Here is a 21,481-nt window from a genome sequence, read left to right as displayed (position 1 = left end):
TTGTCTTCCCTTCCAGCAGAGCAGAGATTTCAAACACACAGGTTTAGCTAATGATGGGAGGTAATGGGCTGGATAAGGAAAAACAAACTGAAACAGAATCCAGACAAAACAGAGGTGCTTCCCATCAAGAGTCCTAATCTGGGGATGAAGGTGTTTCAACCAGTTCTAGATGGGGTTACATTCCTCCTGAAAGACTGTGTCCATAGCTTGGGACAAGGGCTCCTGGATCAGTCTCTCCAAATGTCAGTCCAGGTAGATGCGACAGTTAGGAGTGCTTATTATCAGCTTTGACTGATACACCAACTGCACCCCTTCCTAGATTTGCAGGACTTTAAGATGGTAGTCCATGCACTGGTAACCTCAAGAATGGAATTCTGCAATACACTTTACATTGGACTACATTTTGTTCAGAAACTCCAATTATTTCAACATACAGCAGCCAGACTTGTTACAGGAACACCCAGGAGTGAGCATATTACACTCATATTAAAATCACTCTACTGGTTGCCAATTAGTTTCTGGGCAAAGTACAAAGTTTTGTGTTGTTGTAGTTTTTTTGGGCTATATGGTCATGTTCCAGAAGCCATGTAGCCTGAAAAACCTACAACAACCCAGTTGTTCCAGCCATGAAAGCCTTCTAGTATACATACAAAGCGTGGGTTTTATCTTTTAAAGTCCTACATGGTTTGGATCCAGGTTTCCTACAGGATCACCTTCTCCATTGGCTCCTTAGGACATTTAGGTCCTCTGGGGGAGCTTACTCCATCCAGCCAGAACCCGACTGGCAACCATCATCCAGAGGACCGTTTCATTGGCTGTTCCAAGACTCTGGAATTAGTGCTGGAAGATTTTTGACAGCTAAATCAGCTGTCAGAATTCAAGACACAACTGAAGACCTATCTCTTCAAGCAGGCCTACCCAGTCAATTTTCTTGTGAAATTTTAATCTGCATTTTATTGAAGTGGTCTTGCATATATTATGTTATGTTATGTCTGTTTTAACCATGTTGTACCCAACTTGGAATTGCAAGGACAGGCAGGTAACAAATATATTCATTATTATTTATTATTATTATTATAAAGATGTAATTCCCCGGCAAGAGTGCCACATGTCCATAGAGAGTCCTGAGAAAGAGTATTATCTTTTTAAAAATGTCATGAATGATAGGTCTATGCAAATTCTGCTTCCCAGACTCTTGGTTATATAATGCTTCCTTTTCTGGGAGGAATCTCTAATTAGTGAACATTATTGACGAGTCATGATTAACTCTCTCCTAGGAGAGGGATCCTAACATCAGGCAAGCTGTGAAAACAATTTCCATGTCAAGCTGGAAAATTATACAAGAATTTCTCCTCACTGCAGGCCATTTATGAAATCAAATCTCTTATAGAGATCAACACTTTGTCAAACATTTTGGTTCTTTAAAAAAAAAGTATTTGTAGGTTTTCAATATGATGTGAAAGCCATCTGAAATGATGTGCCACACAAAAATGCCCAATTCCAAAATCCGTTCCCAGAAAGGTAGTCATCTCACTTTGCTAAAGCAAATGCAACAAGTGCTCTAGCGCTTTTAAGATTCAGAGATTTATTAAAAGGAGAAAGATTTATATGATCTGAAGAGAAACCAGAGTAATCCTGGAAGCACTCTACCATTCCCACCCCCACTCCACAATACTTCCCTTCCCTTTTCGTAATACCCTTCCCCTTCCCTGTCACCACCCCTCCTTCCCCCCCCTTCAACCCCAATACTTATGTACCTATCCTTTTTTATTGTAAATATGAAGAAAACAATAAAAATAAATATTAAAAAAGATTCAGAGATTTATTGGGAGAAGAGATTTCAGACATCACATTACACGTTCATGTGATGCATGACAAACCATAAGAAGTACAGACAATGCCAATTACGTTATTAATTGTGGTCATTCTTAAAACAGCTGTTGCTCATGACACAAGACACCAGTAATACACATTTTGTGAATGGACACAATTAATAAGCTGGGTTGCAATCAAACATTAAAAAACCAAAATTATGGCAAAAAGACCGATTGATAACTGGCAAATAGAGGGAGAAAACATGTAGGCAGTGACAGACTTTGTATTTCTAGGTGCGAAGATTACAACAGATGCACACTGCAGCCAGGAAATTATTATTATTATTATTATTATTATTATTAAACTTTATTTGTACCCCGCTAGCCTCTCCCGAAGGACTCGATGCGGCTTACAAAAGCCAAGGCCTCAACACACAATATAACAATATAAAACCTAAGGCAAATTAAAAACAATTAAAGCAATATAAACAACAAGCAATAAACAATACACTAAGACACAATAAAACTGGGCCGGGCCAGAGTAAAGGCTACAGGATTAAAAGTGCTGATGTGACAGGAGGTATGTAGGATTATAGGGCAAGTGCAGTGTGCAGCAATCTTAGTTTTAATAAAGTGCTTATGGGACTTGGTATAGGAGATTTCCTAATCTGGGAAATCAGAAGACGCTTACTTCTTGGGAGGAGAGCAATGACCAATCTCAATAAAATAGAGTAGAGACATCACACTGGCAACAGAGATCCATATAGTCAAACAATGGTATTCCCCATAGTAACCTATGGATGTGAGAGCTGGACCATAAGGAAGACTGAGTGAAGGAAGATAGACGCTTTTGAACTGTGGCTTTGGAGGAAAATTCTGAGAGTGCCTTGGACCGCAAGAAGATCCAACCAATCCATACTTCAGGAAATATAGCCCGATTGCTCATTGGAGGGAAGGAGATTAGAGGCAAAGATGAAGTACTTTGGCCACCTCATGAGAAGAGAGGAAAGCTTAGAGAAGACAATGAAGCTGGGGAAAATGGAAGGAAAAAGGAAGAGGTAAGATGGATCGATAGTATTCTTGAAGTGACTGGCCTGACTCTGAAGGAGCTGGGGGTGGTGATGGCCAACAGGGAGCTCTGTCATGGGCTGGTCCACAAGGTCATGAAGGCTGAATGAATAAACAACAAAACTGACTGAATGAATAAACAACAAAACAATGAATAAGATCATCTTAGGCAGCATCAATAGAAGTATAGTATCTAAAGCAAGGGAAGTAATAGTCCTGTACTTTTTTGCTTTGGTCAGAGCTGGAAAACTGTATAATTTTGGCCACCACAATTCCAGAAGGATATTGGCAATCTAGAAGGTCTGGAAGCCAGGCCCTATTAGGAGTGGTTTATGGATTGGGTATGTTTAGCTTGGAGAAGAGAAGATTAAGAAGGGACATGAGAGTCATGTTTAAAAGGGGGGAAGGATATCATATTGAGGAGGGAGCCAGTGTGTTATCAGCTGCTCTATAGTCTAGAATATGGAACAATGGATTCAAATTACAGGAAAGAAGATGAGATTCCACCTAACATTAGGAAGAATATTCTGGCAGTAAGAACTGTTTGATAGAGGAATACAATGCCTCAGAATCTGATCTCCTTCTCTTGAGGTTTTTAAATAGAAGCTAGATGATTATCAAGGTGAAAGAAGAAATGGCAAAAGTTGGGTTGCAGTTAAACATAAAAAAAAACAAAGATTATGGCAACCAGACAGATTGATAACGGGCAAATAGAGGAAATGTGGAGGCTCTGGTGTGGGCTGGTCCATGAGGTCACGAAGAGTTGGAAGCAACTGAACAACAACAAAGATGATTATCTGTCAGAAGTGCTTTTGACCATACTTTCCAGCATGGCAGAATGGAGTGGGATGGTATTGTCCTTGCACTCTTTTCCAGCTCTATGGTTCAATGACATTACAACTGAGAGAGCTAGTTTTTTTTATTTCTGCTTTTCATTTCAGTCTGACCTTACATTTAACAATTCTCATCTATCTATCTATCTATCTATCTATCTATCTATCTATCTATCTATTGATCTGGATTTATCTGTCACTCATGGTCCTGATGACATGGACTGAAGTCCAGGAAAGTTCATACCTTTTCAAATTATGAGACTTTCATATCTTATACGCTAAATTGAAGTCTGTATGGTATTTCATTCTGCTTTCAGGAAGTGGAAGTAATATTTATGGATCGATTCTACACAATTTGCAATCTATTAACAGGTTGCATTCCTCCTGAAATATATATTTTGGCTTGACTTCCTTGTTTTTAAAGGAGAAGGCAGGCAACAATTATCTTTTAGGGGGATGTCCAGTAAGTTCTGGGTTATCTTCATATGAAAACTGGGACAGGTTTGGCAAACCCATTTTGAAATGTGGTCAAGATGACAAAAAAACTTAACAGCGGAAAACAGAGAAGGAGAGGCTGCAGGATTTTGATTTTGCCTGAGGCTACTGCCTTAGTAGCTACAACAGCCAATAAAACTCATACAATTTGAGTCACAAAAATCTTACAAAAGCAAGCAAACTAAAACTATCCCCCAAAAGGCAAAGTTTCTTGTAATCACCCTGGCAGGGAGAAAACTTTCCATTCCCGAATGCATGAATGGAGAGCGAAATAAGCAAAAGTTTTCATAGAATAGAATCACAGAACCACAGAATCAAAGAGTTGGAAGAGACCTCATGGGCCATCCAGTCCAACCCCATTCTGCCAAGAAGCAGGAATATTGCATTTAAATCACCCCTGACAGATGGCCATCCAGCCTTTGTTTAAAAGCTTCCAAAGAAGGAGCCTTCACCACACTCCGGGGCAGAGAGTTCCACTGCTGAACGGCTCTCACTGTTAGGAAGTTCTTCCTCATGTTCAGATGGAATCTCCTCTCTTGTAGTTTGAAGCCATTGTTCCTTATCCTAGTCTCCATGGAAGCAGAAAACAAGCTTGCTCCCTCCTCCCTGTTGCTCCTCTCACATATTTATACATGGCTATCATATCTCCTCCCAGCCTTCTCTTCTTCAGGCTAAATATGCCCATTAAACCAGTCCTTATAAACACACACACACACACATATCCTAAGAGCACTGCTAGATCAGTGACAAAGTGCCACTGAGAATGTTGTACCCACTCCACCCAAGTCTGTCCTTCAGGATCCTTTTCGAAACTCACACTGTTTAATTTTCAGCTTCTCTCATTAGTAATCTACTGCCATCGTATCCTAAAATATTTCTTCCTCTTCTGCTTCAATAGCCAAGCCAAACAAACAGATTGATGAAATGTATTAAAGCAGATTAAAACATGTTTATATAAGCTTGTGGTTACAGTTTCTTACACTTTTTAGTTTATGCCTGATTGTATCAGATCTAAACCCCTGCCTATCTACCTTCCACACCAGAACCACTTTCAAAGCTAAGCTTCATGCCAACTCTAGCTTCTGACCTTCCATTTTTAATATCACCTTCTTAGCATCCAGCACATGATAAAGATATAGTATAAAATTACTGTCATGCTATGTGTACAAGGTGTACATGAAACAAAAATGATTTTTTTCTCTACGTGGATCCCACGTTCAAGATATCTCATTATTTATATGCATATACAGGAATTCTGAAATCTGGAAGGATCTGAAACACTTTTGGTGCCAAATATTCTGAATAAGGGATACTCAGGTTCAAACACATGTTACTATCATTGCTCTATAAGTTAAACGTTTCCAAGCATGCAAAATAAGTAACTTGGCCAACTTTATGTATTTATTTTGCATTGCATAAACTAGTATAAAGCTGATAAAAATAGAAGGAGCACAAGCAGCTAAATATCTTTTGACCAAGAAATGGGGCTACAAAGTGAAATCCACGACATGCGAGTGTGGAGAAAAGCAAACCACTGATCACCTGCTGCAATGCACCCTGAGCCCTGCCACATGCACCATGGAGGACCTTCTTGCGGCAACACCAGAGGCACTCCAAGTGGCCAGATACTGGTCAAAGGACATTTAATCAGCTACCAAGTTTGCAAACTTTGTGTTTTGTTTGTTTGTTTGTTTGTTTGTTTAAAAATGCAATACAACTGTTTGGCTTGCTCTTGGTACGATAAATAAATAAATAAATAATTATGTCATTATGGATTTACTGTCCATGACAACAGGGTTCCTAAGAAATACATCTTTTATGATGTGCCACGACATTGGAGAGACATGGGCAAGCAGAAATGACATTATTTAATCCTAACAATAATATAATTCTTTTTTTTTTGTCTCAGGGATACATCTGTAGGGATGTGCGCCGCACACATATGCATATATGCATTGTATCCAGGAACATACCTAGAAGGAAAACGACAGTGATGGGAAAATAGGAATTCTGGAAATGAGATGATGTTTTCTAAGCAATTTCAGAAGCCAAAGAGCAGTATGCACTCGTGTACAGTCAATATTCAAGAGACCAAGGATTACAGATTGTGTACTTTTGAGATAAACAGACGGATGGTATACATAGCCTCCAATATTGCATGAATTAGAACTAGAATGTATAACCAAACAGCAAAAGAGTGTGGTCAAAATGGCAACAGTTACTGAAGAGGAAGAGCATGCACACACACACACATTAGGACAGACTGTAGTAGTTTGCTTTTGCCAGAGTTTACAGGGAAGGGCCAAGTGCTGCTCTTTTCCCTCCACTTTCTGCTGCCAAATTAACTGAGTACATGTTATTTTTGTACTTTGTAGCCATAGAGGTAATCTGCAGACACAGAAGAAAACTAGGTTAGAAGAAAGAAACATGGAGATGCTTAAACTGAAAGACCAGAAGGTCAATTGGAAATGTCTCAGCCAATTGGAAGAGATCAAGAGTAAGGCTTCAATTAACTATAAGACAGTCTTGTGCGTGCGACTCTTCAATTCTTCTGTTCCTTTTTTAGTCAATTGTGGGATTGTCAGCCTTTCTGGCCTTTTGTATTTCCAGATGTCACACTTGGATCCTGGGACTTACCTCGATCATTTTGAGTTCTTCGACATCTCGCCCCATTACAGAGAACTTCTCCACCGAGGCATCTGCAAATTCATCCTGTCCTTCTGGAAGATCGAGCCATAGACGGTCTGTGCGAAGTTTTGGCGGTCCCATAATGATGAGGTAAACTCGACTGTCGGTGTCAGAACCCAATTCGCTCCCTGTGGTGATGATGATGTGGTAAGGAATCACTGAAAGACAGGGGAAAAACCAATGAGGCTGGTAAGGCCAGAGAGGAAACTCAGTGGAAGAGCACATGTACCTGCATGCTGATTCAAGCAATCTCTAGCTGAAGCATGTCAAATAACAAACAATGGGAAAGACTTTGGCTCATGACTCTATGGAACCATGTTAGGCAGTATTAGGTTAGGTCAATCACCATGCACAAAGTAGTTTTTATATATTCATATGATATCGACAGACAAAGGAGAATATATAATATGGGGGAAATATTGTGTATAAAAGGTTAAGATTTATACAACTGGTTCAAAGTTAAATTTTTTACATAATTGATTATTTTCAGATTTTATTAATGTGTCGTCACACCCAGACACTATAAAGTTAAAACTAAGATGTGTTTCTCTCTTTATCTGGGCGAACCGCGGGTGCCTTTCTTAGAAGCTCACGATTCTCAGCAACTGAGGCCAGTCCAGATTTGAACATCAACAGAACATTTATTTTTCAAAGTCCTCGACAGATTTGGCACAGCTAGATGAAGTTACAAACAAAACAGTCAATTTGGGAAACCATATAGATGTTCTTTCTTTCCTTTTTCCTTCAGGGACCAAGTTAACTTTTCCCCAACGGTAGAAAAATCCTGGGATCTTTTACCCTAACCCTGAGCTGTTATCTTTCAGAAAGAGCAGGTCCTCCTCTATCTAAGCTCAAGATTAGTTTTGGAGATGAAGTGATGGAGCCTTTCTCAATGGCAGAGAAATCCGAAGATATTCCCTACCCCAGCACTGAGCTACTGTCCTTTAGAAAGAGCAGGTCTTTCTCTATCTGAGCTCAGCCCCAGTTTCTAAGGTGAGAGGGTGACTTTAACCTTAACCTCAACCCTCAATCTCAATCGTACTCACAATGGCTTGTCCGAGCTGCCTAGCTTGGCCACCAGCACATCTGAGGCTTTTTCTATACTAAAGAAAGCAGGAGAGCTTTCCCAAAATGGAGATCTCATCCCCAGGAAAAAGGGCGGTTTCTAGACCAAAAGGATACTTTTTTAAACCAATAGCTGCAAAAGGCTTGTAGGCTGGCTTCCAGCCTCTGTTAATATTTGGCTATTAAGGTGCTGTTAAGACTGTAGCAACCCTGGGGGAAAAGCAAAGGGGTGCTATTTCAAGCAACTAAAGGGCAAAGCAAACCAAGCTCCTGGAACACAGAACACTTAATATGGTCTTTCTTTAAGAATTTCTAAATCCCCCAGTGCAACTTTAAGGTCAACTTCTAATGGAGGTTGACCATAAAGTTACACTGGAGGATCTAGGGTATAGGGTGGCTACCTGTTAAATGGGATCACACTCCCCCTGAAGAAGCAGGTCTGCAGTCTGGGAGTCCTTCTGGACTCAATGCTAAGCCTGGAGGTCCAGGTGTTGGTGGTGGCCAGGAGGGCCTTTGCACAATTAAAATTGTGCACCAGCTGCAATTGTACCTTGAGAAGCTGGACTTGGGCATGGTGGTCCATGCCTTGGTTACATCCCATCTAGACTACTGTAACAGGCTCTATGTGGAGGCGCCTCTTAAGAGTAACTGGAAGTTTCAATTCGTCCAAAGAGCTGCACGCTAGCTACTTACAGGTGGTGGACCCAGGGAGCGTACATCTCCTCTGCTACAGCACCTGCATTTTGTTTCCGAGTCCAATTCAAAATGCTGGTTTTAACCTTTAAACCCCTAAACGGTTCAGGTCCAACTTGCTTATTTGACTGCATCTCCTCATGCCAACCAGCCTGCTCTTTAAGATCTTCAAGGGAGGCCCTACTCTCACTTCCACCATCATCACAAATGCAACTGACATCGATGAGTGAGGGCATATTTGCTGGCCTTACCCTCTGGAAAACCCTCCCAAAAGAAATTAAAACAGCTCCCTCCCTTACTTCTTTCGAGAACCATTTAAAAACTTTCCTGTTTGGACAAGCTTTTAGTGAAGAAAATTAATCAGGAGTGACAGGAAATATCATATGCTATGGGCTGGAGCAAAATGCACTATATCTCAATGTGATGTCACATGAATGTGAATGTACATTGTACTTAGTTCTTAAATTTGTTTATTTTATGATGTTTATATTTATTATTAATGCGTTCTGATTGTTGTTTATGTGATTTTAAAATGTTGTGAGCAACTTTGGGTACCGTGAGAAAAGAGGGATATAAATAATGATTTATTATTATTATTATTATTATTATTATTATTATTATTATTTAGAAATGTCTAAAGAGGTGTTATTTCAGTTTTCAATAGCATTTTTTAATTCACAGTTTTTCCATGTGGGACATTGAATTGTTGCCGTCTGTAAGCCGCCCTGAGGCATAGAGAAGGGCGTGGTGCAAATATTTGAAATAAATAAATGAACAAATAATACCAACCATCATTTTTCATAGAATCATAGAATCAAAGAATCAAAGAGTTGGAAGAGACCTCATGGGCCATCCATTCCAACCCCCTGCCAAGAAGCAGGAATATTGCATTCAAATCACCCCTGACAGATGGCCATCCGGCCTCTGTTTAAAAGCTTCCAAAGAAGGAGCCTCCACCACACTCCGGGGCAGAGAGTTCCACTGCTGAACGGCTCTCACAGTCAGGAAGTTCTTCCTCATGTTCAGATGGAATCTCCTCTCTTGTAGTTTGAAGCCATTGTTCCATTGCGTCCTAGTCTCCAGGGAAGCAGAAAACAAGCTTGCTCCCTCCTCCCTGTGGCTTCCTCTCACATATTTATACATGGCTATCATATCCCCTCTCAGCCTTCTCTTCTTCAGGCTAAACATGCCCAGCTCCTTAAGCCACTCCTCATAGGGCTTGTTCTCCAGACCTTTTATCATTTTAGTCGCCCTCCTCTGGACACATTCCAGCTTGACAATATCTCTCTTGAATTGTGGTGCCCAGAATTGGACACAATATTGCCATTATTACTACTGTTCTCTTTTAAGAAAGAGGTGTCTTCTTCTTCTTCTTCTTCTTCTTCTTCTTAATAATAATAATAATAATAATAATAATTCTTACTGCTGTTGTTATTACATTTACATCTGACCTTTGTCCCATTGCAAGGTGGCTTATTCAACTTGAATGAAATACAGTTCCAAGCAAGTAAAAACATATCAAAGTTTACTGTTGAAATTCAGTTAAACTCTCCATAGAATTGGAATTATTTAAACCAAATCCATTAAAAAGATAAAAGGCAATTAAATATCACACTGTTAAAAGTTCTTGCAGTCAGTGCCTAAAAGCTGATCAGAATACCAATTTGTCACTTGCTGACAGAAAGACAGCAAAAAGGAAGTCATCCATTGGGCAGCCTCTCTTGTGTTTCCATCCTGTTTGTGAATGTAGAGGGAGGAGGACCCTCCCCTGAAGACAGAGGACTGGAGGATAAGTATGAATGGACCTGAAAATGAAAGAAACTCCTGGCGATATTTCATAAATATTAGATATCAACATATAGCAATATCAGCAACTGCCCAATGACTATGACACTTCCTCCCACTCCTCTTTTGTGACTGGCATGTTACTACACCATCATTTTGTGGCCTAGGGGCCTCAGTAATTCCTAGCCTTCTCAACTGAGTCATGAAGTTTTACAATCCTAGGCAGATGGATGGATTGGCAAGCCATTACACTTTCACCTTATTTTCCATCTTCATCACTATGAGACTTCATCTTGTTGACGGGAAGCTTCCCACCGGAGTGGAAATCATCTATCGGACAGATGGCAAGCTGTTTAACCTCAGCAGACTGAAAGCCAAAACCATGGTTACAACAACATCTGTTATAGAACTCCAGTATGCTGATGACAATGTCATCTGTGCGCATTCAGAAGAAGACATACAAGCCACTCTAAACACCTTCGCAGAGGCATACAAGAAGCTCGGCCTCTCATTGAACATCAAGAAAACCAAAGTGCTTTTCCAGCAGGCACCAGCCAATTCATCTGCAATGCCAGAAATACAGCTTAATGGTGTAACATTAGAAAATGTTGACCATTTCTGCTGCCTTGGCAGCCATCTCTCCACAAAAGTCACAATTGACACTGAAATACAACATCATCTGAGCACTGAGAGTGCAGCATTTTTCCGAATGAAGCACAGAATGTTTGAGGACCAGGACATACCAAGGTGCTTGTTTATAAAGTTATTATCCTCCCATCAACATTGAAGCAATGGTCCTCCGTCATCAACTCCGCTGCACCAGCCATGTTGTCCGAATGCCCCATCACCATCTCTGAAAGCAGTTACTCTACTCTGAACTCAAGAATGAAAAATGGAATGATGGAAGATAGGAAAAGAGATTTAAAGATAGGCTCAAAGCCAACCTCAAAAACTGTGGCATAGACACTGAGCTGGAGGTCAGCTGTGACCAGCAGTGCTGCAGAATTTAAAGAGGCACAAATGGAGGATAAAAGAGAGAAATGTGCCAAGAGGAAGGCTCATCAAGCCAAGCCTGGAAACCAATACCCCCACTGCAGGAGAACATGCAGGTCAAGAATCAACCAATTCCTACGCCATGTCTGCAATCACACAATTGTGCTGTTTTGGTGATCCATGGCCCCCTGAGCTAACTCTTCCTTCTTGCAGAGGCTGGATGGCCATTTGTCAGGGGTGATTTGAATGCAATATTCCTGCTTCTTTGCAGGGGGTTGGACTGGATGGCCCATGAGGTCTCTTCCAACTCTTTGATTCTATGATTCTATGATTCTATGCTATCCCTGCTCTCCTATCCACATAAACTCCGCTCAGTGCATGTCTCCCTTCTGATTATTTTAATTTGTGTTTGTTTTTGCAGTGATTGTTTAATTATGGTAAAATTATAAAGAAATAGAAAGGAAAACAGAGTAAAAGCAACCTCAGCCTTGGGAATAGTGAGGAGGGGAGGCGGAAAGAAAGGGAGAGATGGTGAATGACACCCATTCTTGGCGTGTGACTGCTAGAACATTGGGGCTGCATTGGAAGGGACCCATTGCAACAGAGACAGGAGTAGAAAAGCAGCAATACTGGGAATCATTGACAGGTTTTTCCTGTCAACGGAAAGATGTATTCCACTAACAACTGAAAAGCAAAGCAACAATAAGCGAGACATGATACTGGCTTCAAATTACTCACCAGAGACACTATTTAGTATTTTTTTAAAATTTCATTCACTTGTTTTATTGCATTTTGATTTATTTGTTTGAATAATTGTACACACTTAATTCCATTTAATATTTATAGTTTCTATGTTTTAATTGTATTTTTTTTAATGTGAGCAACTTTGGATTTCAATGCTAGGGGAGGGAACAGGGTGGTAATCATAGTCGTCGTCGTCATCATCATCATCATCATCATGGCAGTGGGTACTCATAAGAAGAAGAAGAAGAAGAAGAAGAAGAAGAAGAAGAAGAAGAAGAAGAAGAAGAAGAAGAAGAAGAAGAAGAAGTTTGGAACACAATACATCACGATTGTGGAAAAGAAAAAAAGTCTGGATTATTAATGTCACCCTACCAGGTGACAGCCGCATTGAGGAAAAACAACAGGAAAAACTTAGCTGTTATCAGGACCTCAAAATCAAACTGCAAAGGCTCTGGCATAAACCAGTACAGGTGGTCCCAGTGGTCATTGGCACACTAGGTGCTGTGCCAAAAGATCTCAGCCGGCATTTGGAAACAATAAACATTGACAAAATCACGATCTGTCAACTGCAAAAGGCCACCTGACTTGGATCTGCGCGCATCATTCGAAATACATCACACAGTCCTAGACGCTTGGGAAGTGTTCGACTTGTGTTTTTGTGATACGAAATCCAGCATATTTCAGCATACTGTGCTTTTGTGTCAATAATAATAATAAATAAATAATAATGTATTGTCGAAGGCTTTCATGGCTGGAATCACAAGGTTGTTGTAGGTTTTTTCGGGCTATATGGCCATGTTCTAGAGGCATTTTCTCCTGACGTTTCGCCTGCATCTTTGGCAAGCATCCTCAGAGCTAGTGAGGACCATGTAGCCTGAAAAATTCTACAACAACCTAATAATAATGTATTTATTTATTTATACCCCGCCACCATCTCCTCAAAGGGGACGCGGGGCAGCTAAGGTGAGGTCAAGCCCAAAAATAATACAGCAAAATTAGACACAAAACAACAGAAAAATTACACCACAACAAAATACATACAGTAAATTTTTTTTGAAAAAAACAGTGCAAAGTAACATAATAAAAATCAAAACACAAACAGCAGGCCAAATGAACGAAATAAAATGTTAAAACCCTGGGTGAGATAGGGATAAAAAATGTATTTGTGAGGGAGGAGCCCAAGTAAACTGCAATTTTCCAGCATCATGTGGTAAAGCCCCCAGTCTGGACTGTCTGGAAAAGTCCTTTCTATGATACATTTAGTCCATCAATGAAATGTAGGTCCCAGGTTTATGCAGAGCCAGGCTTAGATATCAAATACCCTTTCCCTAGCCCCTTTCTCACAGTGTATAATATTTTCTTACTTGGTCCATCTGGAGCAGATTCCTCTGGAGTCTTCTTCAGGGACAAGGCACCAACGCTCTTGCGGTCACGGTCGGCATTCTAATAAGGAAAGAGCAAATGCATAAAAGAAGCTGATTAGCTTGTCTGCTTAGTGAACATAAGAGATATCCCTCCTAAACTCAAGGGTCAATATTAGAGGAAAACAGCATCCACTACCTCAACTCAAGCTGCTTCTTTCAAGAGAAGCATCAGGATCTCACTAAGGGTGCATTTAGATTGATGAAAATGTCAGAAAGTCCCAGATTGTTCTTCCTTCTTTCTCCATAAACTAAGAATACTGGAATCAGATTGAAACCAGCCTCTGCATCCAGGGCTTCCTATCTAATAACCTACATATTGAAATGGTTTTCCTTGTCTGCCAGTTTCACTCCAACCGAAGTGGTCAGTGTAGATTTATTTATTTACCACATTTGTATAACGTCTCCCTCAGCCCAGAGGCGACTCGAAATGGTTCACAACTGGCACCAGTTTGATGACAATTATAACAAATAAAACAATCATAAAATACTGTTTAAAACATTAGCATACAATATAAGAATATTAAAAACCATTCAGAGCCTTGAAAACATTATCATGAGCATCTCCATGTCAAGTCATTATTCAATTGCGTCGTCAAGTGGTTCCATGATTTCGTATAACTATGCCGTATTTGGGAAGGCCTGCTCAAAAAGCCAGGTTTTCATCTTTCTTCGAAAAGTCAGGAGGGAGGGGGCCGATCTTATATCCCTAAGCAGGGTGTTCCACAGTTGAAGAGCCACCACTGAGAAGGCCCTCTTATCCCCGCCAAACACATCTGCGAGGAAGGTGGGACCGAGAGCAGGGCCTCCCCTGTAGGTTCATAAGGAGAGATACGTTCGGATAGGTAAGTTAGACTGAAACCCTTTAGGGCTTTATAGGCTAAGCCAGCACTTTGAATTGTGCCCGGTAGCAAATTGGCAGCCAGTGGAGCTGGCACAGCAGAGGAGTTGTGTGCTCCCTGAGCATCACTCCTGTTAGCAACCTGGCTGCCACTGCGCGTTGGACCATTTACAGCTTTTGAACATTCTTCGAAGGCAACCCCATGTAGATGTAACCAGAGCATGGACTACCGTGGCCAAGTCAGACTTCCCAAGGTACGGGCACAGCTGGCACACAAGTTTTAACTGTGCAAAGGCTCCCCTGGTCACCACCAAAACCTGGGGTTCCAGGCTCAGCTATGAGTCCAGGATCACACCCAGGCTGCGAACCTGCATCTTCAGGGGGAGTGTAACCCCATCCAACACAGGCTGTAACCCTATTTATTTACAGTATTTATATTTCGTCCTTCTCACCCCGCAGGGGACTCTGGGCGGATTACAATGCACATATACATGGCAAACATTCAGTGCCATTAGACATGCAACATATATAGGCAGACACAAAGGCAATTTAACATTCCAACTTTCCGGCTTCATTAGGGTATGCTCACATCTGGCCACAGGGGGAGCTGCCACTTCACCATCCACTTGTGATACCGAGTCCTTGATGGAGTACTTCCTCATTCTTATGCACACTGCTGGAAGGTTTGATGGTGCCGTAAATTAGCTAAATTAGCCTTCCCGCATGAAGTGGAACCTAAATTTCCTACTTGACAGATAAAACTGTCTTTCGGGCTGCATAGGTCAACAGCAAGCTAGACTGTTAATGGTCAGGAGCTCACTCCGACCCGGGCTGGCTTTGAATTCATGACCTCTCAGTCAGTAGTGATTTAATGCAGCTGACTACTAACTAGCTGCACCACAGATATGTCCCATGTCTTATCCCAGCAAGGCTACCCAATAGGATACTGTTCCGTCTCCCAGGAGCCTGGTTTGCCTTACCTTACATTTGCTTGAAGTTGCTCCCCCTTGCATTTTCCCCAGGGCTACTGCAGCTCTGCAAGAGCCCTGAAAGTTAACAGTTTCAGAGGCTGGAAAGCCAGCCTGCAGGCCTCTTTGCAACTATTGGCCTAGAGAGCAGCTCTTTGGGTTTAGAGTCCGCCCCTTCTCCTGGGCTTGAGATCTCCATTTTGGAATCTCCCCTGCTTCCTTCAGGGTTAGGCAGGTAGCTCTGGGAAAACCATTGCAAAAACTATATTGTATATTGTATATTAAGCTGTATTCAGACTACTGAGATATTAAAATATTAAGCTATATTGAGAATTGAGATATTATAGATATTGAGTTATAGCTTATTGAGATACTGCAGATAGATAAGCTTAACTGAGAAGATTGAGTTATATAGTTACAGAGAGAGAGATTTCACTGCTTTGTCTCCAGAACTAACCTTAAGCTATAGATAGGGAAAAAAACCTGCTTTTTTTCTAACCATGGCAGCTTAGGGTTGGGTGAAAAGATTTCAGGATCTTCTCTGCCTTCTGGGGAAAAGTTAACTCTGACTGGAGAAAAAAAGAAAGAATATCTCTGTGGTTTTATCTATTGACTGTTTGTTTGTAACTTTGATAAGCTGTGCCAAGTTTGCAAGGACTTTGAATAAATAAATCTCCTTTTTGATGTTTAAAACCAGTAGTAGCCTCAGTTGCTGAGTATCTCAAGCTTCTCAAGAAAGACACCCGCAGTTCGCTCAGACATAGAGAAGCACGTCGCAGTTTTATTTATATAGTGTCTGGGTGGATGGCACAGATACAATGTGCAATAGCAGCAAATGCTACTGGGAAGTCCAGCAGAGCCAAAAGGGACACTCTCCCTCTATTCAGTTCTCATCAACCAAGGCAACCAAAGTTGTCTCCAGGCTGGAAGCCAGAATGAAATGGATCTAGATAATCTGCCTTGTCCAGAAATCCCTGGAGTTGAAAAGCCACCACATGTTCCATATTCAAATATTCAGCTCCAAATATCCCAACAAGGGCTGGACTGGGAAAGAAATTGCTTCAGATATACTTCTTCCCCTTTGAAGATAATTCCTCATGCAAAGCCAAAGAGTTCCATGTTACTCACAAACTTTCACAAACACCAAAAGGGACTTATATGAAGAAATGAGCAAAGAATTCCTAAGTAGGACCAAAATGTGATTGGAATGGAAAATAGTCATAAAAATTATTAGGGGGTTGGGGACTAGTATAATAGCATGACTAAATGTAAAAATCCCCCTTTGCACATTCACCGGAATTGTTTTTATTAAACCTAATTAGTTTTGCCTCCTTAAAAGGAATTAATAATAGTGCCTAAGTAAGCCTCATCCCACTGGGCCCTTTGCAGCTACATGGTTTAGATGTAACCCATCAACCTCATCCCTGGGGTGGATCCATTTGCCCCCCGTGTTAATATGTAATCGCTTCAGTCGTAACGTGCAATTAAAACATTGCTGTGCCCTGTAGAACGAGCCCTGGCAAATCAACCCGCTTCCGTCAACTACACTACAAGGCCTTGGTGTCTAAAAGGGCAAACACTGCCTATTAATTTTGATCCTGTTAATTAATCCACATACTTTGAATTCTAATTAGCTACATTTTCAGTGGCTGCGGCATTCAGAAGCTTGCTCCCCTCCCCTAAAAAAATATGGAAACCACACACATTTCACGGAGTGAAGATTAATGGTGCCAGACCAAGGCCATGCTGAGCAGATGACTCATCTGACTCATCGTTGAGTGCAAGTTGGGGAAGACGAGGCAATTTTGCATTAAGTTATTGGGCCATATAAAATCATGCATGGTGGGAATGGAAGTGAATTTTCACTCTACCACAATATTAGAATTCAGGGTTCTTCAAAAAAACAAAAGCAATGGAGTGTCGAAGGCTTTCATGGCTGGAATCACTGGGTTGTTGTAGTTTTTTTGGGCTATATGGCCATGGTCTAGAGCAGTGGTTCTCAACCTGGGGTCCCCAGATGTTTTTGGCCTTCAACTCCCAGAAATCCTAACAGCTGGTAAACTGGCTGGGATTTCTGGGAGTTGTAGGCCAAAAACATCTGGGGACCCCAGGTTGAGAACAACTGGTCTAGAGGCATTCTCTCCTGACATTTTGCCTGCATCTATGGCAAGCATCCTTAGAGGTAGTGAGGTCTAGACCTCACTACGTCTGAGGATGCTTGCCAAAAATGCAGGCGAAACATCGGGAGAGAATGCCTCTAGACCATGGCCATATAGCCCCAAAAAAGTACAACAATCCAAAGCAATGGAGGTTTTGGAAGAGATAACAGGGTCCACATTTTTTCGTCTAGTTTGTTGTTGTTTATTTGTTTAGTTGCTTCCGACTCTTTGTGACCTCCTGGACCAGTCCACGCCAGAGCTCTCTATCGGCTGTGGCCACCCCCAGCTCTTTCAGAGTCAAATCAGTCACGTTAAGGATATCATCTGTTCATCTTGCCCTTAGTCAACCCCTCTTCCTTTTTCCTTCCATTTCCCCCAGCATCATTGTCTTCTCTAAACTTTCCTGTCTTCTCATGATGTGGTCAGAGTACTTCATCTTTGCCCCTAATATCCTTCCCTTCAGTTATCAGTTGGGCTTTATTTCCTGGAGTATGGACTGGCTGGATCTTCTCGTGGTCCAAGGCACTCTCTGAATTTCCCTCCAACACAGTTCAAAAGCATCTATCTTCTTTCACTCAGTCTTCGCTCAGTCTTCCCTATCCATAGGTTACTTCGGGGAATTCCATTGCTTTAACTATGCAGATCTTGGTTGTCAGTGTAATATCTCTACTCTTCACTATTTTATCATGTAGCCCCCGGTGGCGCAGTGGGTTAAACCCCTGTGCCGGCAGGACTGAAGACCGACAGGTTGCAGGTTCAAATCCGGGTAGAGGTGGATGAGCCACCTCTATCAACTCCAGCTCCTCATGCAGGGACATGAGAGAAGCCCTCCCACAAGGATGATAAAAGCATCAAATCATCCGGGCATCCCCTAGGCAACATCCTTGCAGATAGCCAATTCTCTCACACCAGAAGCGACTTGCAGTTTCTCAAGTCGCTCCTGACACGACAAAAAAACCTATTTTATCGAGATTGGTCATTGCTCTCCTAACAAGAAGTAAATGTCTCCTGATTTCCTGGCTGCAGTCTGCATCTGTGGTAATCTTCGCACCTAGGAATACAAAGCCTGTATTGTTGAAGGCTTTCATGGCTGGAATCACTAGGTTGTTGTAGGTATTTTGGGCTATATGGCCATGTTCTAGAAGCATTCTCTCCTGATGTTTTGCCTGCATCTATGGTAAGCATCCTCAGAGGTTGTGAGGATGCTTGCCAAGCATTCTCTCCTGACGTTTTGCCTGCCTCTCAGGATGCTTGTCATAGATGCAGGTGAAATGTCAGGAGAGAATGCTTCTAGTGCATGGCCATATAGCCCAAAAAACCTAAAACAATCCATACACAAAACTGGTGGAGATTCTCCTTCCATATACTCTCCTTCTCTTTTTCCAGGATTTGAATGGAGCTACAGAGAGCAAGGCATTGTCACTCAGCACAGAAAAACTGATTTTAAACCATGTTGATAAAATCAGATACAGTAATTAGGAGGTTTCAACAGGAAGGACCATGAAAATTGCCCTTAAGGAACATGCTGTTCTTGTTTTGGTGACTCAGACTCCAGTCTATCTAAGTGGCAGTCTTTGATCCTTGCAGTGAATCTTGACTCTCTCTAAAAAAAACAAACCTAGGAGTGTTTTCTCTTCCACCGCTGGAACCTGAAAGGAGTGCTGTGCTGGAAGCTAGCATGTAATATCTCCTATTTTCCCTAGAAACCTCACTGCAGTACTGATGCACTAGAGATAAAAAAATGCAGTTGAGAATTGAAAATGGTTTGAGTAATGGCCCACTTCCCAGGTGTCTTATCTATCACTTCACAGGTGGAAACAAAAAACTTAGATTGCAGCTGTTTTCAGGAGACGAAAGCAAAAGGAGTCCTTTAAATATGGCTCTTTACCCATATTCCAACTGATTTCCAGATATAAGAAACTAGTTGGAACGTGCTGGGAGATTACAGTAGCAGCGATGTCTGTGTAAAGAGGTATCACAAACCTATTTCGACAACTAGTTCCCTTTCATCCTGTGCGATAAATCACTTTAAAAGCTCAGTCAGTGCAGAAAGACACTTCCAACACATAACCAAGAATAGCAACTGGAACGGATACTTGTACATCTTCTTTCTTTTTGCATCGTTCCAAGTTGTTCACTTAAGTACAGCAGTAGAACATCACACTTTACTAGCATTGAAGAGGTTCTTAGCTGTTGTCTTTGCATTATATGCAATATACAGTTAACAATTGAGGTCACAGTGGCAAGGAGAAACTGATTCCCACTACTTCTGGGAAATCCCAAGTGCTTCCTAACTCAAATTTAATGATAAGACATTTTCTCTCTGTCCTGTAACCCCAGACACACAGTGGCAGCCTGTGGTCCAAACAAGGGGAATGCCCCAACCCAAAATGATGGTGCAAATTTCCACAACCACCGCCCTTTTCAGCTATTGGGCTAATGATTTATATCATCAATACTAGGAAAGATTCAAAGGTGCAAAGATTACGGCAGATGCAGACTGTAGCCAGGAAATCAGAAGACGCTTACTTCTTGGGAGAAGAGCAATGTCCAGTCTCGATAAAATAATAAAGGGTAGAGACATCACACTGGCAACAAAGATCCACCTAGTCAAAGCCATGGTATTCCCTGTAGTAACCTACGGATGTGAGAGCTGGACCTTAGGGAAGGCTGAGCGAAGGAAGATAGATGCTTTTGAACTGTGGTGTTGGAGGAAAGTTCTGAGAGTGCCTTGGACTGTGAGAAGATCCAACCAGTCCATCTTCCAGGAAAGAAAGCCCGACTGCTCATTGAAGGGAAGGATACTAGAGACAATGTTGAAGTACTTTGGCCACATCATGAGGAGATAGCAAAGCCTAGAGAAGACAATTATGCTGGGGAAAGTGGAAGATAAAAGGAAGAGGGGCTGACCAAGGGCAAGATGGATGGATGGCATCCTTGAAGTGACAGGACTGACCTTGAAGGAGCTGGGGGTCGTGACGGCCGACAGGGAGTTCTGGCGTGGGCTGGTCCATGAGGTCACGAAGAGTCGGAGATGACTGAACGAATGAACAACAACAAAGGAAAGATTCTGGAGCAAATCATTAAATAGCATGGGGAACAAAACAGAAACTTGCGGGACCCCACAGGTCAATGACAAGGGGTCCGAGCAGGTGTCCCCCAGCTTCACCAACTGGGAACAACCCTCCAGGAAGGACTGGAGCCACAGCAGAGATGGTAGGAAGTCATTATCCCACACAAAAAGAATGACTGATGAACATCTGCGAACCATCAGAGATGGACAAAGAGATTCTGCTGATTAAAGGGAAATCTTTGAGCATCTTCAAGAAAGATTGGGACTTGTTTATCAGTTTTTCACAACAACAACAACAACAACAACAACAACAGGGGCAAATGTCAGTTGTTGGATTTATGAATTTAGAAGAGTGTTGTCAAAAGCAGAAATGTGAAGTTCTTACAATTAGACCCAAGTCTGTTTGTTGATTTATTTGTTAGAATACTTTGTGTATCTAGATAGGTGTGTTTTATTGGTCTGTTTTTTTAAAATTTATTTTTGTAGTTGGTTGTGGTGGCCACTCAGTGAGCTGTATAATTTGAGTGTGCACACGCACACGCACACATGCACACACACACACACTAATTAAAATGTGTTTTTGAAAAGAGAATTTAGATGGGTCAAAAATGGAAAACAAGATACAACTGGGGTTTAATGCATCATTTAAGTTCTTTTGGATAATGTTTATTTTCATTTTAAATAAGTTTTTATTAAGTGAATTAATTGCATACAGAATATGAGAAAGAAAAACATTTCTTTCATGCTCCAGCAACCTCCAGGATCCAAAGTGGAAGAACTGCTGAATGGCCTGTATCTATGCGTATTTCTTGTATGCCAAAAACGGCATTGAATGTTTGCC

At 41.4% G+C, this 21,481-nt stretch overlaps 1 protein-coding gene across 1 annotated transcript in view; it reads right to left on the bottom strand.

Moving 5' to 3' along the window:
• Nucleotides 1–21,481, bottom strand: part of LOXHD1 (lipoxygenase homology PLAT domains 1) — a 269,577-nt gene that overhangs the window by 68,081 nt on the left and 180,015 nt on the right. Inside the window, exons 31-32 of the mRNA XM_067464668.1 lie at nt 13,543–13,621; nt 6,848–7,056 (exon numbers count right to left, since the gene is read on the bottom strand). Of these exons, the coding sequence (XP_067320769.1) occupies nt 6,848–7,056; nt 13,543–13,621 (288 nt within the window). The remainder of the gene's footprint in view (nt 1–6,847; nt 7,057–13,542; nt 13,622–21,481) is intronic.

The sequence above is a fragment of the Anolis sagrei genome, chromosome 2 (genome assembly GCF_037176765.1).
Source record: "Anolis sagrei isolate rAnoSag1 chromosome 2, rAnoSag1.mat, whole genome shotgun sequence".
NCBI lineage: Eukaryota > Metazoa > Chordata > Lepidosauria > Squamata > Dactyloidae > Anolis > Anolis sagrei.
Note: the sequence above shows the minus strand (reverse complement) of the source record. Positions and strands in the feature narration are given on the sequence as shown.